General features: G+C 44.8%; 1 protein-coding gene across 5 annotated transcripts in view; it reads right to left on the reverse strand.

Moving 5' to 3' along the window:
* Positions 1–16,818, reverse strand: part of SH3GL3 (SH3 domain containing GRB2 like 3, endophilin A3) — a 169,824-nt gene that overhangs the window by 29,800 nt on the left and 123,206 nt on the right. For 4 of the 5 annotated variants that reach the window (XR_012517823.1, XM_010350199.3, XM_074399946.1 and 1 more), the window contains exons 4-6: positions 16,160–16,303; positions 11,568–11,701; positions 8,460–8,618 (exon numbers count right to left, since the gene is read on the reverse strand). Coding sequence is in view for 4 of the 5 variants with exons in the window: in XM_010350199.3 (XP_010348501.1) it covers positions 8,460–8,618; positions 11,568–11,701; positions 16,160–16,303 (437 nt within the window). In the remaining variant the exon portion in view is untranslated. The remainder of the gene's footprint in view (positions 1–8,459; positions 8,619–11,567; positions 11,702–16,159; positions 16,304–16,818) is intronic. The other variant, XM_010350204.3, reaches the window with a different exon arrangement.

Raw genomic sequence — 16,818 nt, forward strand, 5'->3', positions numbered from 1 at the left:
CAATCACAGTAGAATTTGCTATAGAAATAATTTTTCTTCCTTACAGCGCTAGAGTGGTGTGCTTGGTAAAATCTATGACACGCATCTCTGCCTTTAGTAAAATTTATTTGTCCTACCTTATAACCCACTTTTTAAAATGCCTATGTTTTATAATTTTTAAAGAAAGAGTGAAAGCTAAATGAATATTTCTTGAAACATATTCCAGATTGGGGAACGAGAAGGGGCTGAGGGGGATTACAGCTATCCTCTCTGCTGTGGCTAAAACACAAACCGATGTAATCTAGAGATGCATTTGTAACTGCTCATTGGGTGGCTGACTTTGGGAAGGAAATGAATCCTGAAAACCCTTAAACCTTGGGAGACAACAGCAGCACTGCCCAATGCCTGCACCTAGTATGTGTTCAGGACAAGTCCTTAAGGGGTGGCTACTAGGCTGTAAGTCTGTCTTGTTGACAGTGGAAACCAGGCCACGAGTAGATCATTTTCCTCTTGATTCCAGAAAATGTAAAGCTTCCAGCTGTCCCCCAGGTGCTGAGCATTGAGCTGTGTGCCGGGGACCATGGGGACCAACATAGTTGGACTCAGCCTCCCAAACCACAACTAGAAATAAATACCTGGACAGGCAGAACCAAGATAAAGCAAGAAACTCAGGCCTAGCAAGAGCCAAAACCTGACCAGAAAGTAAACATTTCTTCCACTGTTGGAATTTTAACAGTCTATCTGTTGAATCAAAGAATGTCACCTGGGATAGAGAGAAAGGCTTAATTCCACTTCTGGGTTGGCCTGGGCTGCCACTTTGCTGGTGCCATCCTGAGAGCAAAGTGTGACCTCACCCATGAAAATGTTCATATGATATATGCCAAGGAACTGGATTTCCAGAGAATCCACTCCCTTTTCTGAGAGTGAAGCACACTAGCTACCTCAGATGGACTCACACTCAGCTGATGCTTGAAGTAAGAAACTCATCATGCAAGCAGACTTCCATGTAGGTTAGAGGTCAAGGAGGCACTTGGCCTTGGTGGATGACAAATGCATGGAGTGAGGGCTGTGAAGCTACCTGGGAGAGTCAGGGGGCCTGAGGTAGACAGAATCACCGAGCCTGCAAAGATGTCCAAGTCTTAATTCCCCAAACCTGCAAATACATTATTTTACATAGCAAAAGGGACTTTGCAGTTATAATTAAGTATCTTAAAATGAGATTATTTTGGAATGTCTGAACGGCTCAACGTAATCACAAGGTCCTTTAAGAGGGAGACAGGAGTGCCAACATCAGACAAGATGTGGCAATGGCAACAGAGCTCAGAATCTGTGAAGATGCTATGCCGCTGGCTATGAAGAGGGAGGAAGCGAAGAATGAGCCAAGAAATGCAGGTGGCCTGTAGAAGCTGGAAAAGGCAAAGCAGCAGCTTCTTCCTCTGGAGCCTCCAGTACAAACGTGGCCCTGCCCGTACCTTCATTTTAGGACTCTAGGCTGGAAGACAATAGATGTGTGTTGCTTTAAGCTACACTGTTTGTGGTCATTTGTTATGGCTCCAATAGGAAACTGATACAGAGCTGCTTTAGCCCATCCTCTAACTATGCAAAAACCTAACAGTGAGATTAGTGCTGGCCAGGGTCCCCCATTCATGGTGACGGGAGCTGTTGCCTGGAGACACATAGGAACCAAGCTCATGGGGCAATGGGCCCATGTGGCTGGGCCTGGGGACTTCATTGCTGACTTGGCTGTACCCCAGGGCTCCTCACTCTCTTCTGAGGGGTAACACCAAAACAGGAATGAACTCAATTTCTCTCCCATGACAGACTGCGCACAATGCACAATCCACAAGTGACATATGTGTGTTACCTGTGGATGCATTTCATTCCAAACCTCTCTTTAGCTGAAAACTAACGGAAGATTAGCAGCATATGAGGCCATGGGAGTACCTTGATCCTGGGGATGGAAACAGAGAATAGAAGTCCCCAACTATAGTGGACTAAGGCTACTAGAAGTTTCTAAGAGTTGTAGAAACCCCATGGACTCTTGCATAAGACCTGAGCCATTAGCCCGGCCTTGTGGGCCAACTGCAAAGGACTCAGGCTGTACTCAAAGGAAGAATGGCTCAAAGGACTGCATATTTTAACAAAGGCTGTCTTAGGTCAGCTCTTCAAGAGGACTGTGGAAACGGGTAGCTGAGAAGCAGGGCTGGAAACCTTCCTCCTCTGACCCTCTAGCAATCACTTACCAGGGGACTTGGTGAGCAGCTGGGTGAGTAAGCAGAGAGTGGCACACCCTGAAGCCCATGGCGAGGACAGGGAGAGAACTGGGATGTGAGCAGCTGACGCCTGTCCAGACCTGGGGTCTGCAAGTGTGTTTGGCATGCAACACACTTGCATTTCGAAGAAATGTACATCTTCGAAAGATGGCAAGCCATTCTCTTTCACAACTGAAAAGGTGCATTTCCAATAGAGGTCACCTTCAATTAACATTGTGATAATACCAGTGATTTCTCGCTCTATCATATCAAAGACCTCCACGCTTTTTGGATTCCTTAGAGAAGCTATGGAAAGTTTCTCATGAATTTTGCAGTCTGGTCATAAACAGATGCCTCTTCCAATGGGGCAAAAGCCTTTATTCAGAGTTTCTGAGAAAGTTTGAGTAAGGCAATTAAATTAATAACATGAATAATAATCCCTTACATTTTCATTCTCTACTTTATCCTTCTAAAGAATTTCTCAAATGCAGTTGCTAATTTGCCTGATACCAGTCAGGTGACATGATTTTCCCAGAGGCTTAGCAGAAGCAAAACCAGAAACAGAATTCAGGTATTTCGCTCCGTGCTGGGTATGCTTTCCACGAGTTAGTATTTCCAAATGCGTCTTATTCCCCATATTACAGTCCCTGAAACATTAGTAATAACACAATAATGTGACGGAATTCTGTGGTCAAATACATTTGGTAAACTGCCAACTGTATTTTCTCTTAGGAACTGCTTAGAGATTAATCTTTCATAGTATCAAATAAAGACTCTGAAAAGTCTTGTGATAAAGAAAACTCTGTTTCATTTTATTTAACCCAGGGTATCCCAAACTTATTTGACCACAGAGACATTATTAATGCAAAACACACTAACATCCCATGGAATGGATTTTGGAAAATGCTACTCTAGACCAAGGGAAAGACCCCAGGAATCCGCAATCTAGTCATTCCACTGGTCTTGGGAACCCATGGATGGAGGGAGGATCCCATAGGTGGGGAATGTATCTCAAGAGAGCCAGTATTGCAGGTATCTGGGCTCACTGGACTGAAGTAGGCATCTCTATGGAACATCTCTGATTTCTGCTAATGTCAAAGACCTACATTTGCTAATAGTAAGTTGTGAGGAATAAACTCTGCAAAGACAGAAGAGGGGGCAGTGTGTTAACAAGCCTATGGGTGATACACTGTTCCCGAGAAATGACAATGAAGGCTGGTAACCAGTCTGCTGACTTTCCCACACTTTTCTGCAAGAGGAGGGCTGCCCTGGGTACCTCTCAGAACCCTGCCAGGCCCAGCCTGGCCTGGCAAGAAATCAGTCATGGGACTGCCCCTCTTGGATCCCTGGAAAGTTGGAGAACCAAAAGACCTCCTGGCTTGCATCACTGTCTATGGAATAACAACACTGCTCAGCCTCAGACAAGATGTGAAGAGATGCTCAGTGTCTCCATTCCAGCTCCCACTCACAAGACAACCTAAGGCTACAGTGTGGGGCCAAAGCAGACTCTTCTTCGTTCTCCCATTCCCAGTTCTGCCAAAAATAGATGAGAAAATAGATACAACTTCTACTCAGGAATGTTAGAGTGAGCACGTCATGTTTCTCTACCTCCCCTTCCTATGGTGATCTATCTAACTGATGAGATTGTGGGGCCGGCACCCACCTGGCCCTAATAACCAGGGTGTCTGGACACTGCGATGAAAGGCAGTAGGGACCTGGCTCTGGGCTCTGGATTTCTCAAGAAAGTGGGTTTGTGAAGTGGCCACAAGATCATGTGTCATCCGGCTTCACAGTCCTGCACCAACTCTCCCTGCAGGAGCTCAGGCCTTGTGGGTCAACTGCGAAGATCCAAGGTCTAGACTTGAGGCCAGGAATAGCTCATTGCACTTCTATCGTGGGCCCAGGCCCAAGCTGCCCCTTCCAACATGGTTTCCTAGAGAGCCCTGCTCTCTGGGCAAGGGGCTGGCGTGTGATCCTGTGTGGCTCCCCTCGTTTGTTTCTCTGCTGGGAGAATGCAGAGGTGAGGCCAGATGAATGATCACACCCTGGAAACCCCTGCAAATACTTCCCAGAAAACCCTGGGAAGTATTGCGTCTGGAGACCCAGGAGAGACCAAGTCTGTGAATCCAGTCAGGGTTCTCCTCACATCAGTCAGAGCTTTGGCAAACAATTTCTTCTGAGGCATTCCCTGGTGAAGCTTTTAGTGTGTCTTAGCCAGGACGACAAGACATGAGGGCTGGAGGAGGCACCAGCTCTCCCCCAGAGTGAGATTTTGGTCTCTGAATTGTCAGTGCCAGGCAGAAATGGGCAGGTAGCACCAGAACACCAAGCACACCCATCGCAGAGGGGTTCCCGTCATTCACCTTTCTCTGTTTATTCGCTTTCTCTTTGGAGCAAATGCTTCTAAGTCCTCTCTCCAGCCCCTCCCTCATTCTCCTCCCGTAGATGAGGCTGGGGGTGCTCCCAAGTTAGTAGGATGGATTGCTCTCCTGCAGTCACTGGCTTTGCAGGGCTGGGGCCGGCAAGGCTCTCCCTCACCCAGTTTCAGCATCTCAGGCTGTGTCTGGGTGGTGAGGCAGGCTGGCTCTCCACTAGAGCTGGCTGTCATCCACCAAAGGAGCAAGGAGGAGAAAGTGCCATCAGGACTTTAGGTCCAGGCCATGTCCTTCAGCACAGTGGACCAGAAGGTCTGTATTTTACAATTTTCAGGTGTCCTCATCAGTTAAGGAGCTGTCCCTTGATTCCAATCTGGCTTTTGTGTCACTTCCTCCATTGGTCAGAACCCAAAGGGTTCTGACATCCCCAAACTTCCCACCACAGTAACAGAAGCATGTCCCACTTGTGTCTGGAGGAAGCAGAAGGGCCTCCGCTGCCTGCCACCAGGCTTTCCTTGCAGCCACTCATTTGACAGTTGTGTACCTTGTCTCCAGCGGGTACCAGATCAGGTGGAAGCACCATCCAATCCATCAGGCAGCAGCAGCCGAAGACCCACTGTGTTTGACGTGGCAATTAGAACAGGTCCCAGCCATCTTTAGTTTCTGCCAGGAAATCCAGCTCTCCCCAGCTATCCTGAAGCACAGCTTGTCAAGCAGGGCTTCCCCACCAGAAAAGGAAGCAACATGGCAACAAGAGGTTGAGTGACCACGGTTGGACATGCAGGTGGTGACTCAGAGGGAGCAGGAACCAGAGTCCCATGGGCTGCAGGACCACCAGCTCTGGCCTGGTTGTTGGAGATGGGTGAAACACAGGGCCAAGGGTTCGAGGTATGCCCCATCCACCATGTATTGGCATTTTTTCTTTCTCCAAACAAATCACATTCTCTGTTTGTCCCCAAGCACCAGGCAATATCAGCATTGGCATGTCAGGTCCAAGGAGTGACCCGAAGGAGATTTTTCTCTACCTTGCCTGGTCAACAGGAGAGGATGTTCAGACCACCTGGCTATGGCACAGACACACTGACATGGAAAAGGATGAGGTGCTGCCCTATGATCTAACTGCTGTTGATCCCAAGCAGAGTGAAGGTGGGCTTCTGAAGCCTACATAATTATTTCTGAGTCTCCTCAGCTATTAACCTGGGTAGGAGAAAAGGTAAACACAAGTGTACCATGATAGGGACCATCAACAGCACCCCCTTAGCCTCATTATCATGGGGCAGCAGTGAATGGTAGCTCTTGTCACTGCCATCATCACCACCACTGTCTTTATCACTATCACCACCATTACTGCAAGAACCAGCAGCCACAGCACACCTAGTAGCCACTGCAGCTACACACAGCAGGAGAGAGGGGGCAGGGAGGAAGGGAACAGCCTAGTTCCCAGGCAGCCTGGGTAGCCCCTCTCTGTTTCGTAACACTGGTCTCCCCCCACCTCAATAGCAGAAGTAGAAGCTAGAGAACCCCTCCCTGTGAAGGTGAAGACCCCAGGATCCAGGCTGAGGTAGCAGCCTCGACTCCCCAGAGCTGAACAGAGGAAACCTCCACTCACCCACAGGTCAGCTTCCCATGGGAAGCCTTGGAGGAAACACTGCCACCAGGTGGGGCAAGGCCAGCACCAGGGTCCCTGAGGGAGCCTGGGCTAGGAACCAGCTCTTACTTCTGCCAGCACAGGGTGGGAGGGCTTAGCCCATTTGTGACAGGCAGAATGCATTTCACTGTCAAAAGATGGACAAATGACCGAGCTTTTATAATAAAGGGATCCTTTTTGACTTTTGACTGATACTAAGGGGAAAGCTGAGGTCTTCTGGGTCAACTGCAAGGCTGGCGTGGCTGAGACAGGCTTCCCTCACGAGGACTTTGCAAAAAGTCATCATCGTGGTTCCCATGTGAAGGTAATGAATGGAACAAATGGGTCAGATGGCCCATCTGACACACAAGACACAATCTCAGAGTTTAAACCATGAATGGGCCCAGAGCCAGCAGGGCAGCATTCCCTGTGGCCCCACAAGGCGTATCTGATACATGTCACATTTCAAATACATTTTCTAAAGACTTCAAGACAATATGGCAATCTGAAACAAAACAAAATGGCTGTTGCTTAGGGACCATTTCAAGAGAAAATTTATATATTTAAAGAAAATCAGAGATACCAAACTGCTACACCTCCTCCTATTTCTCAAAAAAAAAAAGTAAAAAAAAAAATTAAAAGGAATAATATAGTAGAGTGTACTTTTCAGGCTTCAGTGGTTTAATGAGCATGGGAAATTTCAAATTGGCATTTCCTGTCAGAGAATAAATTCTCCGGGATGAATGTCTTGTCAGTATTGGAAATAATCCCTTCACACATCCACACATCACCACGGTAAATAAATGATGGTCAATGCATTTTGTTTGACTTCACTCAATAGATGTAAGACCTCAGTGTACCTTTGAATCAACTGTTATAAGTACAGCATGGTCTTAAGGATAAATAAACCTCCTGACTTGTTCCCACAGGTTTAAAAGCTTAACAATTAGGACCCAAGCTAATGCTGGGGCTGAGACAGCTCCTGGCATCGCTGAGCCCAGGTTGAAGCAGAGGCTAAGGAGGGAGGCAGGTAGCCAACACCTCCTTCACTCAGGCAGTCACAGTGCCAATGGCCCCTTCAACCCAAGGTCAAGAGTCACCAGGCCTCCTTAATTCCATTTCATTTGACTTTACTTAAATCAAATCAAAGCAAGTGGCAGGAACCACAATACAACAGAAGACTGGCATTTCCAAGGGATAAGACCAGGGACCTTCACAATTCCCAGGCCCACAAGCACCACTATGGAACAGCTGAAAAATTTAGGTCCTGCTTTTGTGTCCTGAATGTGTGCTATGACAGGTAAAGGCGTCAGAGAGCTGGGGATGACAGCTGCTCTCCCTTAAACATCTCCCTTGCCGACTGCTTTTCAGTCTTAGCAAAACGGCAAATTACCACATGACCTGGACTTTTCATTCTCCTGTGAAACCACAAATGCTATGGCCTCACATTCAAAAGCCAGTCTACTTCACAATCTTCAGAGACAATCTCTGAAGCAATCCTGGGATAAACAGGACTCCTCAAGATTTAAGATATGAGTCAGGGGCTGGGTGTAGTGGCTCACGCCTATAATCCCAGCACTTTTGAGGCTGAGGCGGGTAGATGGCTTGAACCAAGAGTTCATGACCAGCCTGGGAAACAGGGTGAAACCCTATCTTGACAAAAAATTATCCTGGTTTGGTGGCATGCGTGTGGTCCCAGCTACTCAGGAGGCTGAGGTAGGAGGATCGCTTGAGCCTGTGAGGTCAAGGCTGCAGTGAGTCACAATCACGCCACTGCACTCCAGCCTGGGCAACAGAGTGAAACTCCGCCTCCAAAAAAAGATGTCAGCAAGGCTTGCTGGATGTCTGAAACAATCTCTGGTAGGAGATAGGAAAAAATTCTGGAAACTTGCATAACAACCAAGGCTTTAGAGCAAGTTTGTCCAATCTGTGGCCCACAGGCCGCATGTGGCCCAGGACAGCTTTGAATGTTGCCCAACACAAATTTGTAAGCTTTCTTAAAAACAGTATGAGAGTTTTTTGCAATTTTTTTAAAGCTCATTAGCTATTGTTAGTGTTAGTATATTTTATGTCTAGCCCAAGACAATTCTTCTTCCAATATGGCCCAGGGAAACCAAAAGATTGGACACCCCTGCTTTAGAGCTTTTCAACATGCACAGATCATAGTCATATATTCAATGTTTTATTCATTTACATTAATGTCTCCTGTTTGATTTAAATACTTACATCATTTTCTAAAAAATTAAACATGCTTCTTTCAGCCAACTCCTTTGACTCTTCAAATTTTTCTACCGCTTGTCTGACTTCTTCATCTGGTATTTTACCTACTCTTTTCTTTTTATAATCGTAATCCAGGCGGCGACCTTCCAGTTTTTTCAGGTGGTGCTAAAGAAAGAGAAAGGAGTCCCTCAGAGAGGCACTACATTCAAAACCCGGCACAAAAAATTACTTCTATGAGAGTGGTCATTGCCTTTTCTCGGCCTAGATTCCAGAGGGCAGGAACCCACCTTACAGTGCTGTTGGGAGCACCCCAGCACCTGATGGAGGTTCCCCTCACTTCAGGTGCTAAAAGAATATTTGTGGAATGAAGGAATTAATGGACAGATCAGTGATAGAATGAGTATCTGTATGGCACATAAAGATGCTCAGACCCATGCTCAGATATTATTTTCCAGCGTTCTTTATATGATCCCTCACTTCAGCCTTCTTAATGTCCAGGTAATTTCTAACCAGGTTAACCAAGAAAAACGAAGTAGGAACATTTATTTTGGCACTATTGTCAACTCCTGACTAAGTAGTAAGTAGACTATAAAAACACAAATTTCTACTGTCCCTTAGAATATTAATGGATCTCCATAAAGTTCCCAAACAATCATGAAATAAGTTGCATAAAATGCTGTTAATGAATACAAAGGAGAAAGATTACTCACAGACAACCTCTGAAGTGGTAAAATTTCTAAACAATATTATAACACCTTTAACAAAATATAACAGAACTGTCCACTCATGGAACAGGCTGCCTTGTGTAGCAGCAGGTTTCCCATCAGTTTGTGTCCAAGCAGAGACCCCATGTCAGAAACAATGCAGAGGGGTATAGCTATATAGGACAAGGGAGGGAGAGTTTATGGCTGTAATCCTCGGAAATCAGATACTTGACATCTAAAGTGTATGTGGAAACTGATCATCCCACTGAAGCACAGAGATAACTTGCACTATTCATTTTAGCAGGAAGCACTGATTCTAATTTCCATGACTTGGTGAAAAGAGCACACGGGACCCAAAGAGTAAGAAGCATCTCTCTCCTGCGCTCTGTGACTCTGGGCTGGTCCCTAATCCCTCTGTACCTCTACACAGACACCTGAAAGTCAGCCATGTGTCAAATAAACAGGCTCCCGACCCCTGATTTCTGAGGGACACAGGGCATAGCTGAGACTGTGAAAGGCTTCCTAAACCTTGGACTCTTCACTTTCCATCATCCACATAATTTAAGTTTAGATGTACAATTCTACATCAAATAGCAGCTGAGTAACAAGATGGCATTTAGAAAATTATTTTGTTGCATAGGGAACTGCAACATTTCAGAGTAAGCGTATTACACACATTTCACCCACTTACTACTCAGGACCACATACGTGTCTGTGGCTGGCCAGGTGAAGGAGCAGTGCTGACTTTTCATATGACCTTCCTCCATGATGACAGCACAAGAAATGAAACTTGCTAGATGTCAGCAAAGGAGGCATTTGGGGGAGATGTTTTGGCATCCCCAGAACCCAGACTATCACTTCTTCTCTAGAATCAACCATTCAAAGATAATTTATAAAAACATCTCCTATACCCCACCAACATATATACCTACTACATACCCACAAAAATTAAAATAATGTGTGAGCACAAACCACATGGCAGGCTTGTGGTTACACCAACGAACAAACCACGATGCCTCACTCCAAGGAGTGGGCCGCCCAACATGAGCAAGAAGTAAGCAAGAGTGCTCATGGTGCAGGGGGCACAGAAGGGGCACCCCATGGAGTCTAGCAGAAGAACAAACAGCTTCCCAAAGGAAAGCATATCTGGGCTGAGGAGTGAGGTGACTCGGCCAGGAGAAGGGGTGAAAGGACAAAGACCGCTCTTGACCCCTGGCGTCACATCGCACTCCCTCCTGTCCATTCTCCAGCCCACAGCTAGGGCGCCCTTCCTGATCTGCAAACTTTCCTGGCTGCCCACAGGCAGTGGAGTGAAGATGCAGCCCCTCAGCCCTTCACGGCCTGGCTTCTCCTTTGCTCTGTGGCCTTATTGCGACCCTTTCAGCCCGTGAACTTCACCCAGCCTCACTGAATTATTTCCAGCTCCCTGGTGACACTCTGCTTTGTGCTTTCTCCCTATTTGCACACCCCAGACTCCCAATCTGGAAAGGATGGGCTGAAACAGTGGTTTTTGAACATTAGCATGGCTCTGAATCACCTGGAGGACTTTATAAAACACAGACTTGCTGGGCTTCACCCCCAAGATTTCTGATTCAGGAGGTAAGGGATGGGGCCCAAGAATTTGCATTTCTCACAAGTGATGCTGATGTTGCTGGTCCAGGGACCACACTTTGAAAATCAATAGGTCTGAAGAAGGGAAAACAGGATATGCCCAAGGCCCAAATGGCCTCCAACCTGGCCCAGGCTGCCCTCAGATCATGCTGGAGGGCACCTGGAGGAACATCTTCTGTGCATATCCATAAGAGAGTGCTTGTACCTCCAGAGTAGAAATCCCTAGTGGTGCAGAAGTCTTGGGGCTGTTTTTGCACATCTACAAAAATGCCACCATGCAAGTGGTATGCAGTTACTTCCAGGTACCTGAAAGTTCCCATGCAAGCCATTTTTAACAGTTTTCCAAATGAAACATTCAATTTCCAAGTATTGATTTTCTTGAGAAGTAATGGAAAATAATGACCACCAGGGCAACACATCAAAACTTGCAACTGTGGTATGATTTTGATAATAAAAAAATCAACTACAAAGCTATACAATTACTTTATGTAATAAATAGTGCCAAAATATGGATTTTTAGCCTGGCTTTGATCTGGCTTCAACTAGATACAGAATTTCCAGCTGGAAGAATATGGCTTACATCCCGTCCCATTATCCTGCCCTATCTCCACGGTAGATAGGGCTAATGGATCCTGGCACTCCTTTCCAGTGAACCCAGGAAAATAAAACTGAGTTATTTTTACCCTACCTACAAGTATCATAAGATGATTCCCTCAATAAGTCCGTGTTGAAACGTTCTAATGATTTTAAATATAAACATCATTTTGCAACAGATATATTTATATCCTAGAAGACTTACCCCAATCTCTTTTAAATCTTTATCTTGTAGTAACTGAAGTGGATCAATAAAAGTTTGCTTTACATTAATATCAAGAGAGTCTTTCACCTCAGCCATTAGCTTCATGGATTCACCAACTTCTATCAATGCATTGCCTTGAATAGAAAACACAAATATATAAGGTTCTTCGGGAGACTACTCCAGGTTAACAGTGCTATTTATTTCATTCTTTACCAAAAGTCTGTGGATGATGGTGTAGCAAAGTCCTTGCTCCAGGGCCTCGGAATCCTGGATCAGAATAAAAAAGAGAAAGCAAGGCTTCCTATTTTCTGCGTTTTCCTCTCTATGTTCTGCACTTCACCACCACAGCAAATACTGTACAGCTGAGATGGGCAGACCGAAGTACTTACCATTGGGGCCACTAGATGGGGATAAAGATCCTTTTAAAAAAACTGGTACTTTGGGAAACTGGCACGGAGGGTTCCTTGGAAGCTCTAGAATAAAATCTCTTTGTAAACAATGAAAGGATTCACTCATGGGACCAAGTGTTAACCAATAAAGATTACAATAGAAATAAACAAATAAAACATCTCAGCTTCTAGCTGTGGGATCTTCTCAAGGCTACTCCCTGTATCCTTCTAGAAGGTTCTAAGGCTCCCTGCCCTCTCTTGATGTCAAAGAAAGCCTGCTGATGTCACATGGGACATCCTGTCAGCAGGGTGGGGTGGGGGTCTGGTGGTACACTGGGGCCCAGGCCAGCCTTCCGGCTTGGGTAGTGACAGGCAGTTTTTCCTGGATTACAGCGTGGTATCTCAGTCCAGTCAATCTGTAGTAATTTGCAAGATTATTGCAAACCAGGTGCCCTCTAGTTCTCTGTTCAGTGAGGGGTGCAGAGTCTCTGGAAAACATGCCTGGCAAACGTTGCACTAGAATCGACTATTTTTCCTATATTTGGGGTTTTCCAAACTGATCTTGTAAAAAGATGGAGATTGAGGTTTCTCAATTTCTAGGCTTGAAGAAGATCTTAAAGCCCAGCCTAAGTCTGACCTTTGAGTTGTTTCCCCCATCAGTTGAGGGCACGGACAACGTATTCACCTGTAAAACAGAGATGGCAGCCGGGCGTGGTGGCTCACACCTGTAATCCCAGCGCTTTGGGAGGCCGAGGTGGGCAGGTCATGAAGTCAGGAGTTTGAGCTCAGCCTGACTAACATGCTGAAACCCCATTTCTACTAAAAATACAGAACTTAGCCAGGTGTGGTGGTGTGCGCCTGTAATCCCAGCTACTGGGGAGGCTGAAGCAGGAAAATCACTTGATCTTGGGAGGCAGATGTTGCAGTGAGCTGAGATCGCACCACTGCACTCTAGCCTGGGCGACAGAGCGACACTCAGTAAAAAAAAACAAAACAAAATAAAAAAAACAGAAACATATAAGATAGATAGGACCTTGCAAAACAGAAGTAGGAACTGTTACTCTAAACTAAGGCTTTCCCAGGACTCCATTCAGACCCAGTGGTACCTTCATTCCTCCTTGGAAGCTAAATTCCCTTAGCTCAACTCTCCAAAGTGTGTTTCTAAACCATTCCTAAATGAAGACAAAATGTCCCTTCCTATCCTGTGGACTCTTTTCCCGCCCAAATGGTGAGAAATGGTATTGCCTGACCCCCCAAGCCAGTCCCTCTGCCACCAGTGCCAGTGCCTCACAATGTCAATGACAGAAATATTTTCATATGTTGGAGACTCCAAAGACGACACTTTGAGCAGGGGCTACCACCTCCCTAAATCTGACATTCCCTCTCCTTGTCCGAGACTGGTGCTGTCAAATTCCACACGGGTCTGGGGCTCAGCTTCCACCCACTGAGGTTTCTGCGTTGTAGGAGGTCCCAGCATGTGGCTCCCCAAAAGAAAACATCCAAAGGCACAGCCTCTTCCTTGGAACAGCAGAAGTCCATCTGTTCCTGATGCCCTGATGACATCAGTTCTCTTCCTTAACCTGAGTTCCTTTAGGTTGCTGGGCACCTGGGAAGCTACCAAACTGTCTGGCTGTCACCAAGGCCAGGTGCACAGCAGGAGCGTCCTTGGATTTCAGGGCCTGCCTGGCAGTCTCACCTGTTCCCTTCACTGATGTGCCTTCAGAGTAAGAAATAGGCCATCTGGTCCCCATTGGCCCTTGGAATGAAAATAAAATTCACACTATACTGCTCTAAGGGTGAATGTTACCCTTTGTCACTAATTAATGTTTGGATGCTTGAATTTTAAATTTTTTTTCAAAATATATTTTCTCCAATTTCCTAGAATGATTACTGTGGCCAAACATTTGATTTCTCAACTTCTATCTCCTGCCTTGTTACTACTACATGAATAGCAAATATGCCAAATTCTTTTGGAATACCTAATACATTAAATCCAATTCATCCTCAATTTAATGTATTAATTTAAATGAATCTCAATCAAAATTTAATGACTTTTTTAAATAGCAGGGACTTAAGTTTCACCTGGAAAAATAAAACCAGTAAGTGTGTCTGTGAACTTTTTACAATAAAATACCTAAATTTTTAGTAAAATATATTAAAGTATGTTTTAAAACTTCAATGCTTGAAACAACATGATGCTGAATCAAAACAGGATATAGATCAAGAAACAAAAGAGAAAGACCATAAGCTTAATGTATAAAAATTTAGTCTATAATGAAAGAATCATTTCAAAACATCAAGAGCAAGTTGAACTTTTCCATAAAGTACTGGAACAAGCTATTTATTTGTCAGAAAACAAAATGAGAACCCGATTGCACTATAGCCCCAATAAATGCGGGAGCGTGGAAATTTAAAGTTAAGAAAAGAAAATACAGGATTCAAAAACAAGAATAAGTAAACATTTATATCCTTTGCCAGGGAGTGGAATGAAAAAGATCTGCTAAACATGATTCCAAAAAGCTAGAAACCATAAAGGAAGACTAAAGAGCTTCACTAAATAAAAAATAAAAATCTCTCTCCATTGAAATGAACTTCATAAACAACGTCCAGAGGTAAATGCTTACCTGGGAAAAAATCTCGTCAACATACAAGACAGTCAATGGGCAAATATCCTGACCATTTAAAGACCTCGTGAGACAGGAGGGAAAAAAAAAATTGACCTCCTAATACAAAAGCAGGCTTAAGGACACAACACACAATTCACAAAATCAATGACAAACACACAAAAAAATTCTACCTCACATGTGATCCAAAACGGCAATGACATATCATTTTTAGACACTACATATCAAATGATCAGTTATTTAAAAGTAAACTAGAAAGATAATCCCTGGGGTCAGGAACTGTGTTGAGAAACATACCCTCACTCAATCCTGGCAACAGTGTCAAATGGGTGGAACCTTTCTGAAGGGTGAGCTGCGAATATGCTTTCAAAACCTGAAAAATGAGCATACTCTTGACTCAGCAATTTTATACTAGGCATTTTGTCTAAATTATGTCAAAGAATATAATTTTGGATATCCCAAAGATTTACCTATGGAAATGGTCATTGTAAATGCTATGTAAAATGTTTCTACATAAAGAAAAATTTATTTAGTAAATGAGATTGACTGAACAAACTATGACACATGGAATATTATGTAGCCGCTAAAAATAATATCATAGAAGATTGTTTTATGATATGAATTATTTTATGATATGGATCACGATATAGTCGGTGTTACCATAGAGTATATGTACTATAGCCTTATTGTCTTTTTTTTTTTGAGGCAGACTCCTGCTCTGTCACCAAGTGCCGGGCTGGAGTGCACTGGTGTGATCTCAGCTCACTGCAACCTCTGCCTCCTGGGTTCAAGCAATTCTCCTGCCCCAGCCTCCCAAGTAGCTGGGACTACAAGCATGTGCCACCATGGCCAGCTGATTTTTGTATTTGAGTAGAGATGGGGTTTCACCATGTTGGCCAGGATGGTCTCGATTTCCAGACCTCATTATCCACCCGCCTCAGCCTCCCAAAGTGCTGGGATTACAGGTGTGAGCCACCGCGCCCGGCCTTATTGTCATTTTTAAAAGTACGTATGAATACATGTAATAAAAATAAACAAGGCATAAAGATCCACAATAGGCTGAGTACTGTGGCTCACCCTATAATCCCAGCACTTGGGAGGCCAAGGTGGGCAGATTGCTTGAGGTCAGGAGTTCAAAACCAGCCTGGCCATCATGGCAAAACCCTGTCTCTATTAAAAATACAAAAAATTAGCCAGGCATGGTGCCTTGAGCCTGTAATCTCAGCTACTCAGAAGGCTGAGGCACAAGAGTTGTTTGAACCTGGGAGGCGAAGGTTGTAGTCAGCCAAGATCATGCCACTGTACTATGGCGTGGGAAAAGACCCGGTCTTAAAAAAAAAAAAAAGATACAAGACAGAGTTTAATTAGGCCAATCAGTGGATATGGGATTACAGGTGATGTTAGCATTTTTCTTTTTCTTTATTTTACTTACCTATCTTTTCTAAACCTCCTGCCATTTAACATGTATTACTTTGGTAATATGGAAAAATAACAAAGGTCGTTAAACTAAAGGGTTTGTGCATAACCTAAAAGCATACTGGAGTTCTCAGCTCCCCCAGGTGATTTCTGAATAACTCACCAAAGGTGGAGTCTTCCCCGAGCTCCTTCCCATATTTCAGCATACAGTCCCCCAGCAAGCCTTCCGTCTGCGGGTATCCCGTGGTCTTCACCTGCCCGCGGATCTTCGACACAGTGTTCAGCATTCCTAGCTTAGCTCTGTATGCTTAAAAACATTGTCATTTGTAATTCTTTAAAGTTACAAGATGGAGTGGCAGGTACATAGCATTTAACAAGCACAGCTGCCAAAACTGAGATCACCTTAAGCAAAATGCCAGCGACCCGAGGCCTGAAACGAACGTGTGTGAACTATTTAATTTTCCCACGTAATTTTCTAGGTTCTTTACCAAGGTGGGTGCTAAGTGCCCTGCTGCACAGCCATCATGAACCACAGAAATGATGGCGCACATTGCTGACTTCAAATAATAGTGACCCGGGATTTTCTGAGCACCACCCCTCAAGCGAGACCCTTTGGAAAGCTTGCAATTGCTAACACGTGAAGTCAGACACTGACCCTGTGTGACACCGACATGCTTTTTCTTTAAATGTAAACAAAAACAGAATTGCCGAGGAGGATGTTTCAAACAACCAACTGATCACTCTCACTCTTCCCAAGGACTGATTCGGCCTAATGGTATTCAGAATTATGGGAGGCAGCTGCTGCTGTTTAGGAGGCAGAAC

The sequence above is a fragment of the Saimiri boliviensis genome, chromosome 5 (assembly GCF_048565385.1).
Source record: "Saimiri boliviensis isolate mSaiBol1 chromosome 5, mSaiBol1.pri, whole genome shotgun sequence".
Taxonomy (NCBI): domain Eukaryota; kingdom Metazoa; phylum Chordata; class Mammalia; order Primates; family Cebidae; genus Saimiri; species Saimiri boliviensis.